Below are 20,171 nucleotides of genomic sequence, written 5' to 3'. Positions count from 1 at the left end.
GAAACATTGGAGATGAAAGCCTAGATTTGATGTTTTGGTGCGGTATTGTATCACTTCCTGTTCCGGAGCACAGCGGTGTTTTTCTGTATCTGTTAGCTGTTTAATCTGCGCAGTTAGATTGATCTAGTTACCTAGATAACAATTTGCTTCACAGTGTAATCTTCACGTGCCTTAACTAAAGCACTCCCTCTGCTGAATCACCTCTAAATTATTTACACATTATTCACTTTGTGTGTTTTTAGGCCTCCACTAGCTTAGCACAGCTACTAGCTCTTAGCCAGTTTAGCATGGCGGCTTCTCCTGTCTCTCCCGCACTTTTCTGCTCTGGGTGTGAAATGTTTAGTTATTCCTCGGCCTCCTTTAGCAGTAACGGTACTTGTAATAAGTGTAGCTTATTCGTAGCTTTGGAGGCCAGACTGGGCGAATTGGAGACTCGGCTCCGCACCGTGGAAAATTCTACAGCTAGCCAGGCCCCTGTAGTCGGTGCGGACCAAGGTAGCTTAGCCGCCGTTAGTTTCCCTCTGGCAGATCCCGAGCAGCCGGGAAAGCAGGCCGACTGGGTGACTGTGAGGAGGAAGTGTAGCCCTAAACAGAAGCCCCGTGTACACCGCCAACCCGTTCACATTTCTAACCATTTTTCCCCACTCGGTGACACACCCGCTGAGGATCAAACTCTGGTTATTGGCGACTCTGTTTTGAGAAATGTGAAGTTAGCGACACCAGCAACCATAGTCAATTGTCTTCCGGGGGCCAGAGCAGGCGACATTGAAGGAAATTTGAAACTGCTGGCTAAGGCTAAGCGTAAATTTGGTAAGATTGTAATTCACGTCAGCAGTAATGACACCCGGTTACGCCAATCGGAGGTCACTAAAATTAACATTGAATCGGTGTGTAACTTTGCAAAAAAAATGTCGGACTCTGAGAACATGCGGCTAAACATGTTCTCCTTGAATTGCTGGCTGTCTGAGTGGTGTCCAAAAAATGAGGTGGGCTTCATAGATAATTGGCAAAGCTTCTGGGGAAAACCTGGTCTTGTTAGGAGAGACGGCATCCATCCCACTTTGGATGGAGCAGCTCTCATTTCTAGAAATCTGGCCAATTTTCTTAAATCCTCCAAATCGTGACTATCCAGGGTTGGGACCAGGAAGCAGAGTTGTAGTCTTACACACCTCTCTGCAGCTTCTCTCCCCCTGCCATCCCCTCATTACCCCATCCCCGTAGAGACGGTGCCTGCTCCCAGACCACCAATAACCAGCAAAAATCTATTTAAGCATAAAAACTCAAAAAGAAAAAATAATATAGCACCTTCAACTGCACCACAGACTAAAACAGTTAAATGTGGTCTATTAAACATTAGGTCTCTGTCTTCTAAGTCCCTGTTAGTAAATGATATAATAATTGATCAACATATTGATTTATTCTGCCTTACAGAAACCTGGTTACAGCAGGATGAATATGTTAGTTTAAATGAGTCAACACCCCCGAGTCACACTAACTGCCAGAATGCTCGTAGCACGGGCCGAGGCGGAGGATTAGCAGCAATCTTCCATTCCAGCTTATTAATTAATCAAAACCCAGACAGAGCTTTAATTCATTTGAAAGCTTGACTCTTAGTATTGTCCATCCAAATTGGAAGTCCCAAAAACCAGTTTTATTTGTTGTTATCTATCGTCCTCCTGGTCGTTACTGTGAGTTTCTCTGTGAATTTTCAGACCTTTTGTCTGACTTAGTGCTTAGCTCAGATAAGATAATTATAGTGGGCGATTTTAACATCCACACAGATGCTGAGAATGACAGCCTCAACACTGCATTTAATCTATTATTAGACTCAATTGGCTTTGCTCAAAATGTAAATGAGTCCACCCACCACTTTAATCATATCTTAGATCTTGTTCTGACTTATGGTATGGAAATTGAAGACTTAACAGTATTCCCTGAAAACTCCCTTCTGTCTGATCATTTCTTAATAACATTTACATTTACTCTGATGGACTACCCAGCAGTGGGGAATAAGTTTCATTACACTAGAAGTCTTTCAGAAAGCGTTGTAACTAGGTTTAAGGATATGATTCCTTCTTTATGTTCTCTAATGCCATATACCAACACAGTGCAGAGTAGCTACCTAAACTCTGTAAGTGAGATAGAGTATCTCATCAATAGTTTTACATCCTCATTGAAGACAACTTTGGATGCTGTAGCTCCTCTGAAAAAGAGAGCTTTAAATCAGAAGTGCCTGACTCCGTGGTATAACTCACAAACTCGCAGCTTAAAGCAGATAACCCGTACGTTGGAGAGGAAATGGCGTCTCACTAATTTAGAAGATCTTCACTTAGCCTGGAAAAAGAGTCTGTTGCTCTATAAAAAAGCCCTCCGTAAAGCTAGGACATCTTACTACTCATCACTAATTGAAGAAAATAAGAACAACCCCAGGTTTCTTTTCAGCACTGTAGCCAGGCTGACAAAGAGTCAGAGCTCTATTGAGCCGAGTATTCCTTTAAGTTTAACTAGTATTGACTTCATGACTTTCTTTGCTAATAAAATTTTAACTATTAGAGAAAAAATTACTCATAACCATCCCAAAGATGTATCGTTATCTTTGGCTGCTTTCAGTGATGCCGGTATTTGGTTAGACTCTTTCTCTCAGATTGTTCTGTCTGAGTTATTTTCATTAGTTACTTCATCCAAACCATCAACATGTCTATTAGACCCCATTCCTACCAGGCTGCTCAAGGAAGCCCTACCATTATTTAATGCTTCGATCTTAAATATGATCAATCTGTCTTTATTAGTTGGCTATGTACCACAGGCTTTTAAGGTGGCAGTAATTAAACCATTACTTAAAAAGCCATCACTTGACCCAGCTATCTTAGCTAATTATAGGCCAATCTCCAACCTTCCTTTTCTCTCAAAAATTCTTGAAAGGGTAGTTGTAAAACAGCTAACTGATCATCTGCAGAGGAATGGTCTATTTGAAGAGTTTCAGTCAGGTTTTAGAATTCATCATAGTACAGAAACAGCATTAGTGAAGGTTACAAATGATCTTCTTATGGCCTCGGACAGTGGACTCATCTCTGTGCTTGTTCTGTTAGACCTCAGTGCTGCTTTTGATACTGTTGACCATAAAATTTTATTACAGAGATTAGAGCATGCCATAGGTATTAAAGGCACTGTGCTGCGGTGGTTTGAATCATATTTATCTAATAGATTACAATTTGTTCATGTAAATGGGGAATCTTCTTCGCAGACTAAGGTTATTATTATGGAGTTCCACAAGGTTCTGTGCTAGGACCAATTTTATTCACTTTATACATGCTTCCCTTAGGCAGTATTATTAGACGGCATTGCTTAAATTTTCATTGTTACGCAGATGATACCCAGCTTTATCTATCCATGAAGGCAGAGGACACACACCAATTAGCTAAACTGCAGGATTGTCTTACAGACATAAAGACATGGATGACCTCTAATTTCCTGCTTTTAAACTCAGATAAAACTGAAGTTATTGTACTTGGCCCCACAAATCTTAGAAACATGGTGTCTAACCAGATCCTTACTCTGGATGGCATTACCCTGACCTCTAGTAATACTGTGAGAAATCTTGGAGTCATTTTTGATCAGGATATGTCATTCAAAGCGCATATTAAACAAATATGTAGGACTGCTTTTTTGCATTTACGCAGTATCTCTAAAATGAGAAAGGTTTTGTCTCAGAGTGATGCTGGAAAATTAATTCATGCATTTATTTCCTCTAGGCTGGACTATTGTAATTCATTATTATCAGGTTGTCCTAAAAGTTCCCTGAAAAGCCTTCAGTTAATTCAAAATGCTGCAGCTAGAGTACTAACGGGGACTAGAAGGAGAGAGCATCTCTCACCCATATTGGCCTCTCTTCATTGGCTTCCTGTTAATTCTAGAATAGAATTTAAAATTCTTCTTCTTACTTATAAGGTTTTGAATAATCAGGTCCCATCTTATCTTAGGGACCTCATAGTACCATATCACCCCAATAGAGCGCTTCGCTCTCAGACTGCAGGCTTACTTGTAGTTCCTAGGGTTTGTAAGAGTAGAATGGGAGGCAGAGCCTTCAGCTTTCAGGCTCCTCTCCTGTGGAACCAGCTCCCAATTCAGATCAGGGAGACAGACACCCTCTCTACTTTTAAGATTAGGCTTAAAACTTTCCTTTTTGATAAAGCTTATAGTTAGGGCTGGATCAGGTGACCCTCAACCATCCCTTAGTTATGCTGCTATAGACTTAGACTGCTGGGGGGTTCCCATGATGCACTGAGTGTTTATTTCTCTTTTTGCTGTGTATGCACCACTCTGCATTTAATCATTAGTGATTGATCTCTGCTCCCCTCCACAGCATGTCTTTTTCTTGGTTCTCTCCCTCAGCCCCAACCAGTCCCAGCAGAAGACTGCCCCTCCCTGAGCCTGGTTCTGCTGGAGGTTTCTTCCTGTTAAAGGGAGTTTTTCCTTCCCACTGTCGCCAAGTGCTTGCTCACAGGAGGTCGTTTTGACCGTTGGGGTTTTTACGTAATTATTGTATGGCCTTGCCTTACAATATAAAGCGCCTTGGGGCAACTGTTTGTTGTGATTTGGCGCTATATAAATAAAATTGATGATGATGATGATGGTGAAAGAAACTTTTGTATTTCTTCATAATTGATGTAAATAAAGTCCAAGACATATTCAGTAACTTGGAAATGTTCATGTTTCCATCACCTGTCTTGTCTAAAGAAAACTGTCAATAAAACTGATTATTATTTACAGGTTTTATCAAGTTTTAGAGATTTGCTTTTTTTGTTGCTGTTGTTTTTCTTGTATTTAAAATGGCATAAACAAATTAAAATGTGTGAAATTCCAAGTGTTCCAATACTTTTGTAGGGCACAGTATCCTAACCTTATGTTGAGTGCAACATGAGTGTGGTATTATTACTGTTTTGTTTAAGAATGTTTAATTTTCACTGTTGTTGCCCTTTTTGTCAAATCATAATCATATCATATATCATATTGAACTGCTGTGAAACCACATCGTGCAGTCGCTTGCACTGTGTTCCCACATGCACGAAACCGTCACAGTGGCATTGTGCACACCGGCTCAGTGTTTTCGTTGTTTGCTCATATGAGCTGTTCCGCCGTGATTCACCCTGATTTGTACTTAGTCGTACTATGTGTGAAGGGCCCATTAACCTTACTACTTTGTCTGGAAACAGCTATTTTTCTAACTTTGTGGCTACTTCTAGTATCAAGCATTGAATCAAAAGCTGCGGTCTCACACACCTCTTCAGTGCCATAAACAATATCACGGCTCTTTGTTCATATTTCGCGAACCTGGTTTAAAAATTATGCTTTTGGAGCTGATTTTGTGCATGATTAGTGTTGTCAAACTTGTGAGTGAATGAACAACTTTTGTGTAATCTGTCAATAAAGAACATGCAGATTGTACAAAAAACATGATGTGATAGAGGACATCTGAGCTCAGATTCAGATTCAGCACCCAAAATTACCCTAAATCAGTTCTCAAAGTCCATGCAAGAAAAAAAAAAGGTTGACCAGTGTAATTATCAACAGAAAATGCTAATTTTGAGAATAACGGTAATTATTAGTTTTATTTACCATTTAGAATGATACTATTATATCAAAAAATTACAAGAAGTCCCTTTTAAGTTTTTTTTTATCACATCTCCCATTGGAACATCTCCAAAATGCCCACCAAAAACAAAGTTGAATTTTATTGTTATGAAGATTTCAAAAGCATATTTATTTTCCTCTTTAAATCATTTTTTAAATCACACTTTCCAAAATTGTCAGACACATGAAACCCAAAGGTTATCTTAATAAAACAAAGACAATACTGATGTAAACTGGCTTTGACTAAGTTTTTATTTGTCATCACTGTGTAAAATCTTGTTTTTTGATAGCACTGTAGGCATTAAAGCACTTCTGTTTGTTCATGATTCATCCTCACTTACATTTGAGTTCTACTTGACATTTTCCCTCCAGTCATGTCAACAATTCCTCACATCAGAATGATGAAAGACGTACATGATGCCTTAAAAATGGCCTGATTTAACATCCACTGTCCTTCAACCCTCATATAAGAAAATCCTCTATGAAAGAAAACCTTTAAATCCATGTTTACAGGGTTGTTCCATAGAGAATGTGTGCAGGTTTTCATTTTCATTCACTGCAAACTAAACTGTCTCATCAAACAGCACATTAGCTCTGCATGCAAACACGTTTGTGACCTGGAGATCATTCATTTCATTTATATAGCACCAAATCACAACAAACTTGTCTCAAGGCGCTTCACACAAGTAAGGTCTAACCTTATCAACCCCTAGAGCAAGCATTGGTAAGGACAGTGGTAAGGAAAAACTCACTCTGAGTTTTTGAGGAAGAAACCTCAAGCAGACCAGACTGAAAGGGGTGACCCTCTGCTTGGCCCATGCTACCAACACAGTTGACAATACAAATATACAGGAAATTTGGGGAGTCCATGCTGGTGCACAGGACGGGAGGCCTGCAGAAGAAGACACCTACTCCCATCTCAGGATGGAGCCGCACTAAGCAAGCACGTCAGCATTAAGCAACAAGAAAAACAAAAGAAATACTAAGGTGATCGCTAGCCACTAGCCCTAAGCTTCACTAACAGACTTTAGATAAAGTTGAGGCTCGCTCTCTTTATGAATGAAATGAATTTAAAAGGGTAAAAAGCATAGTAACATACTATGTCAGTATGCTAGGAATACGAAGGGGACAATAAGGGCGTCTTAAGTCTGGACTTGAAAGTCTCTCCAGAATCATTGGTTTGTTTCCCCCTCAAAAAGGTGCCACTGACCTTTCATCGGTGTGTAGTTGAGCACCTCACATGGTCTCTGTGTGTGAATACATGAATGAGAGGCATCATTGTAAAGCACTTTGTGCATCTTCATCACAGGGACAAATGCTGTATAAATACAGCATATTTAACACCACACTGGAGAGATGTGTGGTTGCTTCAAGATAGTGCTATCCTGTTTTAGGTTTTCCCCATTCATTAATTTTTTTTATCAGGAGTCCCAGTGGTTTAGTGGGCAGCACTGTTGCCTCACAGCAAGAAGGTCTGTTCACGTGGGTTACCTGCAGGTGCCACTTCCAAAGACAAGCAGGTCAGGTGAACTGGCAACTTCAAATTGACCCTAGGTGTGTGAATGTGCTTGTCTGTTGACTTGCATCTTATCCAGGGTGTGCCCTACTTCACACCCTATGTCTGCTGGGATAGGCTTCAGTACCCCCATGACCCTTGCTTGGAGAAAGTGGGTGTAGAAAATGAATGAATGCAATTCACAGAATCAGCATATCTTTTTGAAGTGGCAGGAAGCCAGAGCACATCCTGTCCAAACACAATGCATTTTCATTAAAAACCTCTCACATATACTGAACAGATCAGTCTGGATGTGCACAGTAACAGAGGTATGAACTGAAGTTCCGCACTAACATTCACCAATTTGATGAAAGTGACTGCAAAGCCTACGGGTGAAAGTTGCTCCTCCGAGGCGTATCCCTGTGTGCCATCTGTAGAGGACTGTATATCTCTTTCCGCTGCTTTCGGCTTACTTTCACCCCTGCAGGACCCCAGAACCAAAAAGCTTGCACTAGAATTACTCTGTGCCACCAGCAGGTGGCAGTGCATTTTTCCTTTCTCAGCTATTTTCAGAAAAAAGAAAAGATTATTCATTCATTCATTCATTCATCTTCTACCACTTAGTCCAATTAAGGGTCGCGGGGGGCTGGAGCCTATCCCAGCAGCCACAGAGCACGAGGTGGGCTACACCCAGGACAGGACGCCAGTCTGTTGCAGGGCGAAAAGATTATTGAATTGTTTAATAATGCTGAAGTTGTTCTGTTGTTGTTGTTGTTCTGATGTTATTTCCCAAAACAAAAAATGATGTTTGCAATTTATCTGAAAATAAATGTTTTGCCATAAATTACATTCCATGTCTAACATCATATATCATGCACTTGAGGATATGCACAAAATTTAAGACTCTCAAAGTCAGAAAAAAGCAGTCTTTCATACGTATCTTTAATGCAATGCAATTTTTTTGAGTAGCACATTTCCTGCAAGAATTTAATCTTACATTATATGATTTATCAAATTGTCTAGTTAGCCATATGTTAATACCTGAATGGGTCACCTGAGCCGTCACTGCATTGGGGAGGTGATGGTCTCCTGTTTAAGCGTTGGGCTTCAGACCAGAGGATCTTCAGTTCAAACTGCAGCCTGACCGGAAAATCGCTAAGGGCCCTTGGGCAAAGTCTTTAATCCCTGAGGCCTAACTGTAAAGCGCTTTGAGCATCTGATGCAGATGGAAAAGTGCTATATAAAAATGCAGTCCATTGCAGCAACTGTCCACCTGAGAAATTTGCCAGGACCCACCATTGGGATTTAATGTCGTATTGTTGATACATCTGCAGAATCAGCCACCTTCAGCAGCGTTCAGAACACTTATTTTTGTCTGGACATGCAAAATTTCTTACAGGGATGAAAAAGGGATCATTAACTTTAGATTGATCTGTTTTTCTTGTTGTTGTTGGTGTTGTTTTTGTTTTTGTTCCTGTCAGAATGAGTTAGTCAGTGAAATGATGGATGTGTGCTGGCTTTATAAATCACTGTCATTCCTCAGCACGAGTCTGGAGTCCAGTTGACTCTCTGCACTGTTGCAGTGAGGACCAGCAGCCGTACCAGCCAGTTTTCAGGCAACTCTTCATCATGAGGTCCACCTTCTTGCTGAGCCTCTTCTTCTTGTTGATGTCTTGTGGATTTTCAGCTGTTATCACAAGGGTGAGTGCAAACAAACTTCTTAGAGGACAATAAATCTGTATAAATACATGTTACATGCTTTTTAAAAGTTTTCTGCACTGGATCGTATTTTGCTGTGAAGGTTACAAGTTACTGGGGGCATTTAAAAATGCTAATAATGAATAATCTTTTATTTAATCACAAAAGGGTATGAGATTGAATAAAAAATACAAAACCAAACAAGCTTATAAAGTAATCACTGAAAGTGTAGTATACAAATTTTTAAAAATATGTAAATTATGTTCTACAAACTTTGCGCAGTAAAGCACATAGGTACAGTACCAGTCAAAATTTTGGACTCACGTTCCCATTTGACTGGGAAAGTGTGTCCAGTCCTTTGATTGGTGGGGTAGTATTCTTTGAAATAAGATGAAAATAAATACCTTTTCAATTAAGACTGCAAATAAATAAATAATCTCAATGCAAAATGAATTGATTAAAAAAAAAAACCTTCAACTCATATTTATAACTTATTCAATACATTCTTTATTTCTTTAAGAATCTTGCACATTTAAATAGTATTTTAATTTTATGATGTTTTGAAAATTCAGTGACAGAGAAATCTGGTATTTCCTTAAAATTTCATAAGATTGTACACATGTATTTTTTAAAAATAAAAAGATGGTTGTTACATAGACAATACTGTGAGTATGTTTTTGAGATGTGCATAACTCTTTCGCACAGTATTGTCTATAGAATATTTAGATATATTAGTAAGAAAGATATATTAGCCTCCCTGTCTGGTTGCGAGATTATTGAGCCTTGAGCCACTTTTGTGCACTTCTTCTGAGCATTTTGTCCTGTTTTTTGCCTATCCGTGTTTTTTGACCTGCCTGCCTGCTTTTTGATGTGTTGTCTCTGCCTAATGCTTCAGATCCTGTTGCTTGTCTTGGCCTGCCTACCTGTGTACTGAACCCTGCCTGAACTGTTATTAAACCCTCTTTTATTGACATCTGAATCCTGCGTTTATGTCCAGCCATGCTGTTCCTGTAAGCCTGACATACAGATGCAATGTTTGCTTTGAGAATACTGATGGAGAAATATAGAGAAGGCCAGAAGGAGTTACATTGTGTGTGTTGGTGGATTTAGAGAAAGCTTATGACAAGGTGCCAAGAGAAGAGTTGTGGTATTGCATGAGGAAGTCTGGAGTGGCAGAGAAGTATGTGAGAGTAGTACAGGACGTGTACAACGATAGTCTGACAGTGGTGAGATGTGCAGTAGGAATGACAGATTCATTCAAGGTTGAGGTGGGATTACACCAAAGATCAGCTCTGAGTCCTTTCTTGTTCGCAGTGTGGTGATGGACAGGTTGACTGAAGAGATCAGACAGGAGCCTCCATGGACTATGATGTTTGCAGATGAGATTGTGATCTGTAGTGAGAGTAGAGAGCAGGGTTGAGTCTAGACTGGAGAGGTGAGGATATGCTCTGGAGAGAAGTGGAATGAAAGTCAGTAGGGGCAAGACTGAGTACATGTGTGTGAATGAGAGGGAGCCCAGTGGAATAGTGCAGTTACAAGGAGTAGAAGTGGTGAAAGTAGATGAGTTTAAATATTTGGGGTCAACTGTCCAAAGTAATGGAGAGTGTGGTAGAGAGGTGAAGAAGAGAGTGCAGGCAGGGTGGAGTGGGTGGAGAAAGGTGACAAGAGTGATTTGTGATAGAAAAATATCTGGAAGAGTGGAGGGGAAGTTTACTGTACAAGTCAGTAATTTGACCAGCTATGCTGTATGGCTTAGAGACAATATACAATATACAAATTATATTGTAACACAAACGGCTGAGGATATTACCTCCAATGAAGTACGATATCTCGGCGATGAGGTGGAGATGACGTCTGGGTTTTATGGAGTGCGATGATGAAGAATGAGTGACAGCTGTCAGGAATTAATGAGTGACAGCTGTCACTCCCGGCTGTGTCCGTGGCGGCAGCGCCCTCTCGTGCCTGAAGCCCGCACTTCAGGCAGGGCGCCCTTTGGTGGTGGGCCAGCAGTACCTCCTCTTCTGGCGGCCCACACAACAGGCCCCCCCAGGAGGCGCCCGACCAGGCTTGTCCGGGTGTCGACGGTAGAAATCGGCCAGGAGGGCCGGATCCAGGATGAAGCTCCTCTTCACCCAGGAGCGTTCTTCAGGTCCATACCCCTCCCAGTCCACCAAATACTGGAACCCCCGGCCCATTCGACGGACGTCCAGGAGCCGGCGCACTGTCCAAGCCGGCTCCCCGTCAATGATCCGGGCAGGAGGCGGCGCCGGACCGGGAGCACAGAGGGGTGAGGTGTGGTGAGGCTTGATTCTGGACACATGAAAAACCGGGTGGATCCGCAGTGAAGCTGGGAGTCGGAGCTTCACTGCGGCAGGACTGAGGATTTTGAGGATCGTGAATGGTCCAATGTATCGGCCCTTCAACTTAGGGGAGTCCACTTGGAGGGGGATGTCCTTCGTGGACAGCCACGCCTCCTGCCCAGGCTGGTAAGCAGGGGCCGGGGATCGCCGACGGTCCGCATGGGTCTTCGCCCTCGTCCGGGCCTTCAACAAGGCAGAACGGGCGGAGCGCCACACCCGACGGCACTTCCGCAGGTGGGCCTGGGCCGAGGGCACACCGACCTCTCCCTCCACCACGGGAAACAATGGGGGCTGATACCCCAAACACACCTCAAACGGGGAGAGGCCGGTGGCAGAGGACACCTGGCTGTTATGTGCATACTCGATCCAGGCCAGATGTTCACTCCAGGCCGTCGGGTGTGCGGGCGTTACGCAGCGCAGGGCTTGCTCCAATTCCTGATTGGCCCGTTCTGCCTGTCCATTGGTCTGCGGGTGATACCCGGACGAGAGGCTCACAGTGGCCCCAGTTCCCGGCAGAAGCTCCTCCAGACGTGTGAGGAGAACTGGGGACCACGATCAGAGACGATGTTGGTGGGTATCCCATGCAGACGGACGACGTTGTGGACCAGGAGGTCTGCTGTCTCCTGGGCTGTTGGGGGCTTCGGGAGGGCCATGAAGTGGGCCGCCTTGGAGAATCGGTCCACTATCGTGAAGATGGTGGTGTTGCCCTGGGACGGCGGGAGGCCCGTGACGAAATCCAGGCCGATATGGGACCAGGGGCGATGAGGCACAGGAAGTGGCTGGAGAAGCCCTTGGGACCTCTTGTGGTCTGCCTTGCCCCTGGCACAGGTGGTGCAGGCCTGGATGTACTCCCGGACGTCGGCCTCCATAGACGCCCACCAGAAACGCTGCCGGACAACTGCCACGGTCATTCGCACCCCTGGATGACAGGAGAGCTTGGAACCGTGACAGAAGTCCAAGACTGCAGCTCTGGCCTCTGGTGGGACGTATAGACGATTCTTCGGACCGGTTCCAGGGTCCGGGCTCCGTGCCAGGGCCTCCCGGACGGTCTTCTCCACATCCCAGGTGAGGGTGGCCACGATAGTGGACTCCGGAATGATGGGCACCGGTGGATCCGACAGCACCGTTTTGACTTCGTCTTTGTGTACCCGGGACAAGGCATCCGATCTCTGGTTCTTGGTCCCGGGGCGATAGGTGATCCGGAAGTCAAAACGTCCGAAGAACAGTGACCAGCGGGCTTGCCTGGGGTTCAGCCGCTTGGCGGTCCTGATATACTCCAGGTTCCGATGGTCAGTGAAAACCGTGAACGGCACAGACGCTCCCTCCAACAGGTGTCTCCACTCCTCAAGAGCCTCTTTCACCGCAAGGAGTTCTCGATTGCCGACGTCATAGTTCCGTTCAGCTGGGGTCAACCTGCGAGAAAAGTAGGCACACGGGTGAAGAACCTTATCGGTCTCTCCGCTCTGGGATAGCACGGCTCCTATCTCTGAGTCAGAGGCGTCCACTTCAACCACGAACTGGCGGCTAGGGTTGGGCTGCACCAAAACTGGCGCAGTAGAGAACCGTCATTTCAACTCCTTGAACGCGGCTTCGCACCGATCCGACCAGGTGAAGGGGACTTTTGGAGAGGTCAGGGCTGTCAGGGGGCTAACTACCTGACTGTAGCCCTTAATGAACCTCCTATAGAAATTAGCGAAGCCGAGGAACTGTTGCAGCTTCCTACGGCTTGTTGGTTGGGGCCAATCTCTCACCGCCGCAACCTTGGCCGGATCAGGGGCGACGGAGTTAGAGGAGATGATAAACCCCAGGAAGCACAAAGATGTGCGGTGAAACTCGCACTTCTCGCCCTTCACAAACAGTCAGTTCCCTAATAACCGCTGCAGGACCTGACGTACATGCTGGACATGGGTCTCAGGATCCGGAGAAAAGATGAGAATATCGTCCAGATATACAAAGACGAATTGGTGCAGGAAGTCCCGCAAGACGTCGTTAACCAAGGCTTGGAACGTCGCGGGGGCGTTGGTGAGGCCGAACGGCATGACCCGGTACTCAAAGTGACCTAACGGGGTGTTAAATGCCGTCTTCCATTCGTCTCCCTTCCGGATCCGAACCAGGTGATACGCATTTCTAAGATCCAGCTTAGTAAAGATTTTGGCTCCATGCAGGGGGGTGAACACGGAATCCAACAATGGCAACGGGTATCGGTTGAGAACCGTAATCTCATTCAGCCCCCTGTAATCAATGCATGGACGGAGTCCGCCATCTTTCTTGCCCACAAAAAAGAAACCTGCCCCCATCGGGGAGGTGGAGTTCCAGATCAGCCCGGCAGCTAATGAGTCCCGGATGTAGGTCTCCATTGATTCGCGCTCAGATCGTGAGAGGTTGTACAGCCTGCTGGACGGGAACTCAGCGCCTGGAACCAAATCAATGGCACAATCGTACGGACGGTGCGGGGGAAGGGTGAGTGCCAGATCCTTGCTGAAGACGTCAGCAAGATCGTGGTACTCAACCGGCACTGCCGTCAGATTGGGAGGGACTTTGACCTCCTCCTTAACCTGTAAACCGGGAGGAACCGAGGATCCTAAACACACCCGATGGCAGGTTTCGCTCCACTGAACCACCACCCCAGACGGCCAATCAATCCGGGGATTGTGCTTCAACATCCATGGGAAGCCCAAAATCACACGGGAGGTAGAAGGAGTTACAAAAAACTCAATCTGCTCCCGATGGTTTCCAGACACCACCAGAGTTACTGGTTGTGTCTTGTGTGTGATTAAAGGGAGGAGGGTGCCATCTAGTGCCCGCACCTGCAATGGCAAAGGAAGCGCCACCAGAGGGAGCCCTACCTCCCTTGCCCATCTGCTGTCTAGCAAATTCCCTTCTGACCCCGTGTCCACCAGTGCTGGGGCTTGAAGGGTTAAATCCCCGCTCAGGATTGTAACTGGGAGTCAGGTGGCAATCTGTGTGTGTCTCACGTGAATGTTTTGACCCCCCCTTAGCCCAGTCTCTGAGGGCGGTTGTTGTTGTGGCCGTTTGGGGCAGTTTTTCTGTGTGTGCTCCTTTGAGCTGCAGAGAAAACACTCCCCGCGGATCAGCCTCCTCATTTTGGCCCTGTGCATTTCCCTAACAACGTCAGCAGGGGGAGCTGTTGCCCCACAGAGCGCTGCGGCTGTGGAGCGTGGGGAGGGCGGCCCCTTTTCGAACCCGGAAGGGAGAGGGACGGCGCGTATCCGGCCACGTCCTTCGCCTCGCTCCCGACGGCGTTCCTCCAACCGATTGTCTAACCGTATAACGAGATCGATAAGCCCATCTAAATCCCGCGGTTCCTCCTTAGCTACCATATGCTCCTTCAGGACCAACGACAGTCCGTTTATGAAGGCGGCGCGGAGCGCAACGTCATTCCAGCCGGACCTCGCAGCCGCGATGCGGAAGTCGACTGCATATTCGGCTGCACACCAGCGCCCCTGTCGCATTGACAGCAGCATTGTTGAAGCGGTCTCTCCTCTGTTAGGGTGATCAAACACTGTTCTGAACTCCCCCACAAACCCAGTGTATGCTGATAACAACCGTGAGTTCTGTTCCCAGAGCGTCGTAGCCCAGGCGCGTGCCTTACCCCGAAGCAGAGCAATCACATAAGCTATTTTACTAGCATCTGACGTGTACATGACGGGACGTTGTGCGAAGACGAGCGAACACTGCATGAGAAAGTCCGCGCACGTCTCCACACAACCTCCGTACGGCTCAGGAGGATGCTTCAGGGGATGGTGGGAGGGGTTGTTGAACCACCACTGGAACGTTCATATCCTGCACAGGGTCAGCAGGAGGAGGAGCTGCAGCAGCGCCCTGAGCGCTCGCCGCCACCTGCGCGGAGAGAGCCTCCACCCTGCGGTTCAGGAGGATGTTTTGCTCGGTCATTTGATCCAACCGAGCCGTAAAGGCGGTGAGAATGTGCTGCAGCTCACCAATCACGCCTCCTGCAGACGCCTGCGCTCCCTGCTCTCCCATTGGTCGTTCAACAGCCGGGTGACGCCCCTCGGAGTCCATGACGCTGGCCGAGATATCCTGTTGTGAAAGTGTAGTGACACGGACCCACAACAGGGGGCGCAAATGAACGGTCAATAGATGAGCCAAAAATTAACAATTTAATGTTGTGAAGGAGCACAACGAACATACAGACAATCTCAGAATAAGATTACAGTCAATCCACAATGGTGACGTGTGGGCAGGCTCGAGGATAGAAGACGTCTGTCCTGAGAAGAGCCGGAACCACACGATTTCCGCCGCCACCGAACCTGGTGAATACTGGAGCCGCCAAGTCCCGAATTCCCAGGTGATCACCGTCCCCGACTGTCGGATCTGGTACTGCTGGCGAGAACAAAGACAGTCAAGTGTAGGTGTGTGCACACCCAGTAACAACAACGGTGGGAATGCCACCTCCACCTCTCCCTCAGAAACTTGCAGAGTACCGCAGTGAGTCCTCAGGGGAAAAGAGTGCCTTCCAGCGCTCTCTCAGCTTCCACCGACAGAGGTACCGGTACTCCTGCAAACACAATATACAAATTATATTGTAACACAAACGGCTGAGGATATTACCTCCAATGAAGTACGATATCTTGGCGATGAGGTGTTGTAACACAAACGGCTGAGGATATTACCTCCAATGAAGTACGATATCTCGGCGATGAGGTGGAGATGACGTCTGGGTTTTATGGAGTGCGATGATGAAGAATGAGTGACAGTTGTCAGGAATTAATGAGTGACAGCTGTCACTCCCGGCTGTGTCCGTGGCGGCAGCGGCCTCTCGTGCCTGAGGCCCGCACTTCAGGCAGGGCGCCCTTTGGTGGTGGGCCAGCAGTACCTCCTCTTCTGGCGGCCCACACAACAATTTTAGTCAGTTCCCCCACTTCATTTATCTATATACTTAAGGGATAATTCTGTCCTATGTAGCCCTGAAAAACTATATATATTCTTAATCCTCATGACATGGGGAACAAACTGGTACCATTTTTTTAAAAAGCTCTGGGCAACCAATAATTTAATGCTTTAATTTATTCTCTTTATCTTTTATGGTTACTTGAGGGACGACAAGTATGAGATGGTCCCTCTGTTTAAGAAGGGGGACCGGAGGGTGTGTTCCAACTACAGGGAGATCACGCTCCTCAGCCTCCCCGGTAAGGTCTATTCCAGGCTGCTGGAGAGGAGAATTCAACCAGTAGTCGAACCTCGGATTCAGGAGCAGCAGTGTGGTTTTAGTCCTGGTCGTGGCACACTGGACCAGCTCTACACCCTCCATCGGGTACTCGAGGGTTCATGGGGTCTACATGTGCTTTGTGGATCTGGAGAAGGCATTTGACCGTGACCCTCAAGGCACCCTGTGGGGGGTGCTCCGGGAATACGGGTTCCGGGGTCCTTTGCTAAGAGCTACCCGGTCCCTGTACGACCACAGCAGGAGCTTGGTTCACATTGCCGGTTTAAATCAAACCTGCTTCCAGTGTACCTTGGCCTCCACCAGGGCTGCCCTTTGTCACAGGTTCTGTTCATTATCTTTATGGACAGAATTTCTCGGCGCAGCCAGGGTGTAGAGGGGGTCTGGTTTGGGAAACACAGAATCTCATCTCTGCTGTTTGCGGATGATGTGGTCCTGTTGGCTTAGTCAAACCACGACCTTCAGTGTGCACTGGGGCGGTTTGCAGCCGAGTGTGAAGCGTCCGGGATGAAGATCAGCACCTCCAAATCTGAGGCCATGGTTCTCGACCAGAAAAAGCTGCTTTGCCCTCTTCAGGTCGGTGGGGTGTCCTTGCCTCAGGTGGAGGAGTTTAAGTATCTCGGGGTCTTGTTCATGAGTGAGGGACGGATGGAGCGTGAGATCGATAGACGGATCGGTGCAGCATCTGCAGTGATGCGGTGTATGGATCGGGAGGTTTGGGTGGCTTTGCTTGAGCTGCTGCCCCCGCGACCCAACCTAGGGTAAGCGGAAGAAAATGGATGGGTGGATGGATGGATGGTTACTTGATGTCATCAAGAAAGCCTGAGTACAAAAATTATAAAGCGGTCAGAATTCTAATCTCACTCCCCCCACAATTTATCATTATTTATTTTTTATTTATTTAACCTTTATTTAACCAGGTGATGCTCCTTTGTCAGCTTGACGCAGCACCTGAATGCTGCACAAAACAGCACTTTCAGATCACTTTGACCCAAATTTAAATCAGCACATCATAGATTTCTATTTAATCTGATGCCTGACGATGCGGAATAACGCTAAGCAAGATGGAGGCTGCTGACAACAGCTCACAGGCAGCATCCGCCATCTAGTAGATTAAATAGAAATTGATGGGTGGTCCTCATCTTAAAAAAAAAAAAGAAAAAAAGTGGACCAGTGTGTGTTCCAGTTGTAGAAGAATCGCACTTATGAGTATCCCTGGGAAAGTCTATGCAGGGATGCTCAGTTCAAAACCCAGCCAGACCAGAAAATCACTAAAGGCTCTTGGGCAAGGTCCTTAATCCCCTAGTAGCTCCTGGTGTGTAGCGAGCACCTTGCATGGCAGCACCTTGACGTCATTGTGTGAGTGTGTCTGTGTGAATGGGTGAACGTGAGGCATCATTGTAAATCGCTCTGAGCTTCTGATGCAGATGGAAAAGAGCTATATAAATGCAGCCAATTTACCAGGTAATGTCCAAAGGGGTACTGCACAAAAGAAGAATTTATAAATCCCAGATGACGGCCAAAGCCAAGATGTATTTAGTGACTTGGAAATGTTCATGTGTCTATCCCCTGACTTTTCTTTGGCAAACTGGCTGTAAAAGTGATTATTTGTATTTTTATTTGTATCTTAAACTAAGTGCAGACTGTGACAACATACGTTTAATTTCAAGAAGGATTATTTGGGTTTACATGCTCCCTGATGTCATCATGGTTTTGTTGTTTAATTATGTGTTATTTTTAATGTGGTAGGTGAAATAAAATAAGTTATTTTGTCCAATGACAAAATGGATGGTTGTAATTCCTACAAGGATGAAGATTTTTGTCAAACAACTAGAAGTAAAGTTTTAACTCTACACAATAAGCACATCTTTATTACAAAATTACAAAAAAAAAAAAGTCTCACTATCCAAACAGTTGTGGACTAACTGTAAGATTAAAGCAAAAGCAATGACATGGAGTAGCAGTTGACCAACAGATTAATTTATGTTTGCGGGTTTTGTGTATATAATCCATACGTGTGATAAGGATCAGGATTTGTGTCTGTATCCAGGCCTGTGAGAAGGACTCTCACTGTCGAGGAGGGCTGTGTTGTGCAGTCAATTTGTGGATCCGCAGCCTGAGGATGTGCACGCCCATGGGACGGGAAGGAGATGATTGTCACCCTATGAGCCACAAGGTGAGATCATCTCTGAGCCTGAAGGCTTCAGTTTCACTGTTACATTCTCATTGTTACTTATCAGGTAAACCAACAGTAACTTAACAGTTTATTGAGCTGAAATGGTCTAAAGTCAAATATTATGGCTCCATCATCACAAAACTACAGCACTGTGGTAAATAAGTGACTCTCATATGTCATGTAGATTAGAGTCACACTGGAAGTGACCTTCACATGTTTGTTGTTTTTCTCAGGTCCCTTTCTCTGGGAAAAGACTCCATCATACATGTCCTTGTTTGCCAAATCTGTCATGTGTCACTGTCGAGGATGGCATGTCCAAATGTCTCTCACCTTACCGATATTCAGACTACTACCTGTGAAGATTAGCACTATACTGCCTGGACCACATTAATTCTTTGAAAAAAAGACAGTGAATAAAACATTTTGAAACTTTACAAACCAGTTTCAAGTAGTAAATCATTTAACATTCAGCGTATGTGGCAAAGGCGCCCTCTTTTCAACAAGAACTTCTTATGATATGGAAAAGTCAAAATGTAATTATTACAACTGTGCAAACATGAATGTTGAGTCAAAATGGGCTGGAGGTTGGAAAAAAATTATAAAAAGCTGAAAATTGGTGTGTGCTCTCTCCTCAGTAGCCTTGATAACATACACAAAGTCTCTGTGTATCCTCATTGAGCTTTCACTGTTATGATGTCATGATGTCATACCTTATATTTACAGTACGTGACAAATGGCCTCATCCGGATATATTATTTGATTGGGTATAAAAGGAGCATCCCCAAAAGGCTCAGCCATTCACAAGCAAAGATGAGGTGAGGATCACCACTTTGTGAACAATTGCATGAAAAAATAGTCAAACAGTTTAAGAACAATGTTTCTCAATGTTCAATTGCAAGGAATTTAGGGATTCCATCATCTACAGTCCATAATATAATCAGAAAATTCAGAGAATCTGGAGAACTTTCTACACGTAAGCGGCAAGGCCGAAAACCAACATTGAATGCCCGTGACCTTCGATCCCTCAGGCGGCACTGCATTACAAACCAACATCATTGTGTAAAGGATCTTACTGCATGGGCTCAGGAACACTTCAGAAAATGACTGTCACTTAACACAGTTCATCACTACATCTACAAGTGCAAGTTAAAACTCTACCATGCAAAGCGAAAGCCATACATCAACAACATCCAGAAACGCCACCGCCTTCTCTGGGCCCGAGCTCATTTGAAATAGACAGATGCAAAGTGGAAAAGTGTGCATGGATGTCGTGTCCTCCAGACAAAAGAGGAAAAAGACCATCCAGATTGTTACCAGCACAAAGTTCAAAAGCCAGCATCTGTGATGGTATGGGGATGTGTTAGTGCCAATGGCACGGGCAACGTACACATCTGTGATGGCACCATCAATGCTGAAAGGTACATACAGGTTTTGGAGCAACACAGGGACGGCCCTGCTTATTTCAGCAAGACAATGCCAAGCCACATTCTGCACGTGTTACAACAGCGTGGCTTCGTAGTAAAAGAGTGCGGGTACTAGACTGGCTTGCCTGCAGTCCAGACCTGTCATCCATTGAAAATGTGTGTCGCATGACGGCATCGTGAC

At 45.4% G+C, this 20,171-nt stretch overlaps 1 protein-coding gene across 1 annotated transcript; it reads left to right on the top strand.

The window, feature by feature from the left end:
• Nucleotides 1-8,746: 8,746 nt before the first annotated feature.
• Nucleotides 8,747-18,925, top strand: prok2 (prokineticin 2). The gene is made up of 3 exons (XM_034167726.1): nt 8,747-8,827; nt 18,441-18,566; nt 18,800-18,925. The coding sequence occupies exons 1-3, from the start codon at nt 8,756-8,758 to the stop codon at nt 18,923-18,925; spliced, it is 324 nt and encodes a 107-aa protein (XP_034023617.1). The 5' UTR covers nt 8,747-8,755.
• Nucleotides 18,926-20,171: the final 1,246 nt, after the last annotated feature.

This window comes from Thalassophryne amazonica, chromosome 3, assembly GCF_902500255.1.
Source record: "Thalassophryne amazonica chromosome 3, fThaAma1.1, whole genome shotgun sequence".
Taxonomy (NCBI): domain Eukaryota; kingdom Metazoa; phylum Chordata; class Actinopteri; order Batrachoidiformes; family Batrachoididae; genus Thalassophryne; species Thalassophryne amazonica.
The sequence above is the reverse complement of the archived record's forward strand: the minus strand, read 5'-3'. Positions and strand labels throughout refer to the sequence as shown.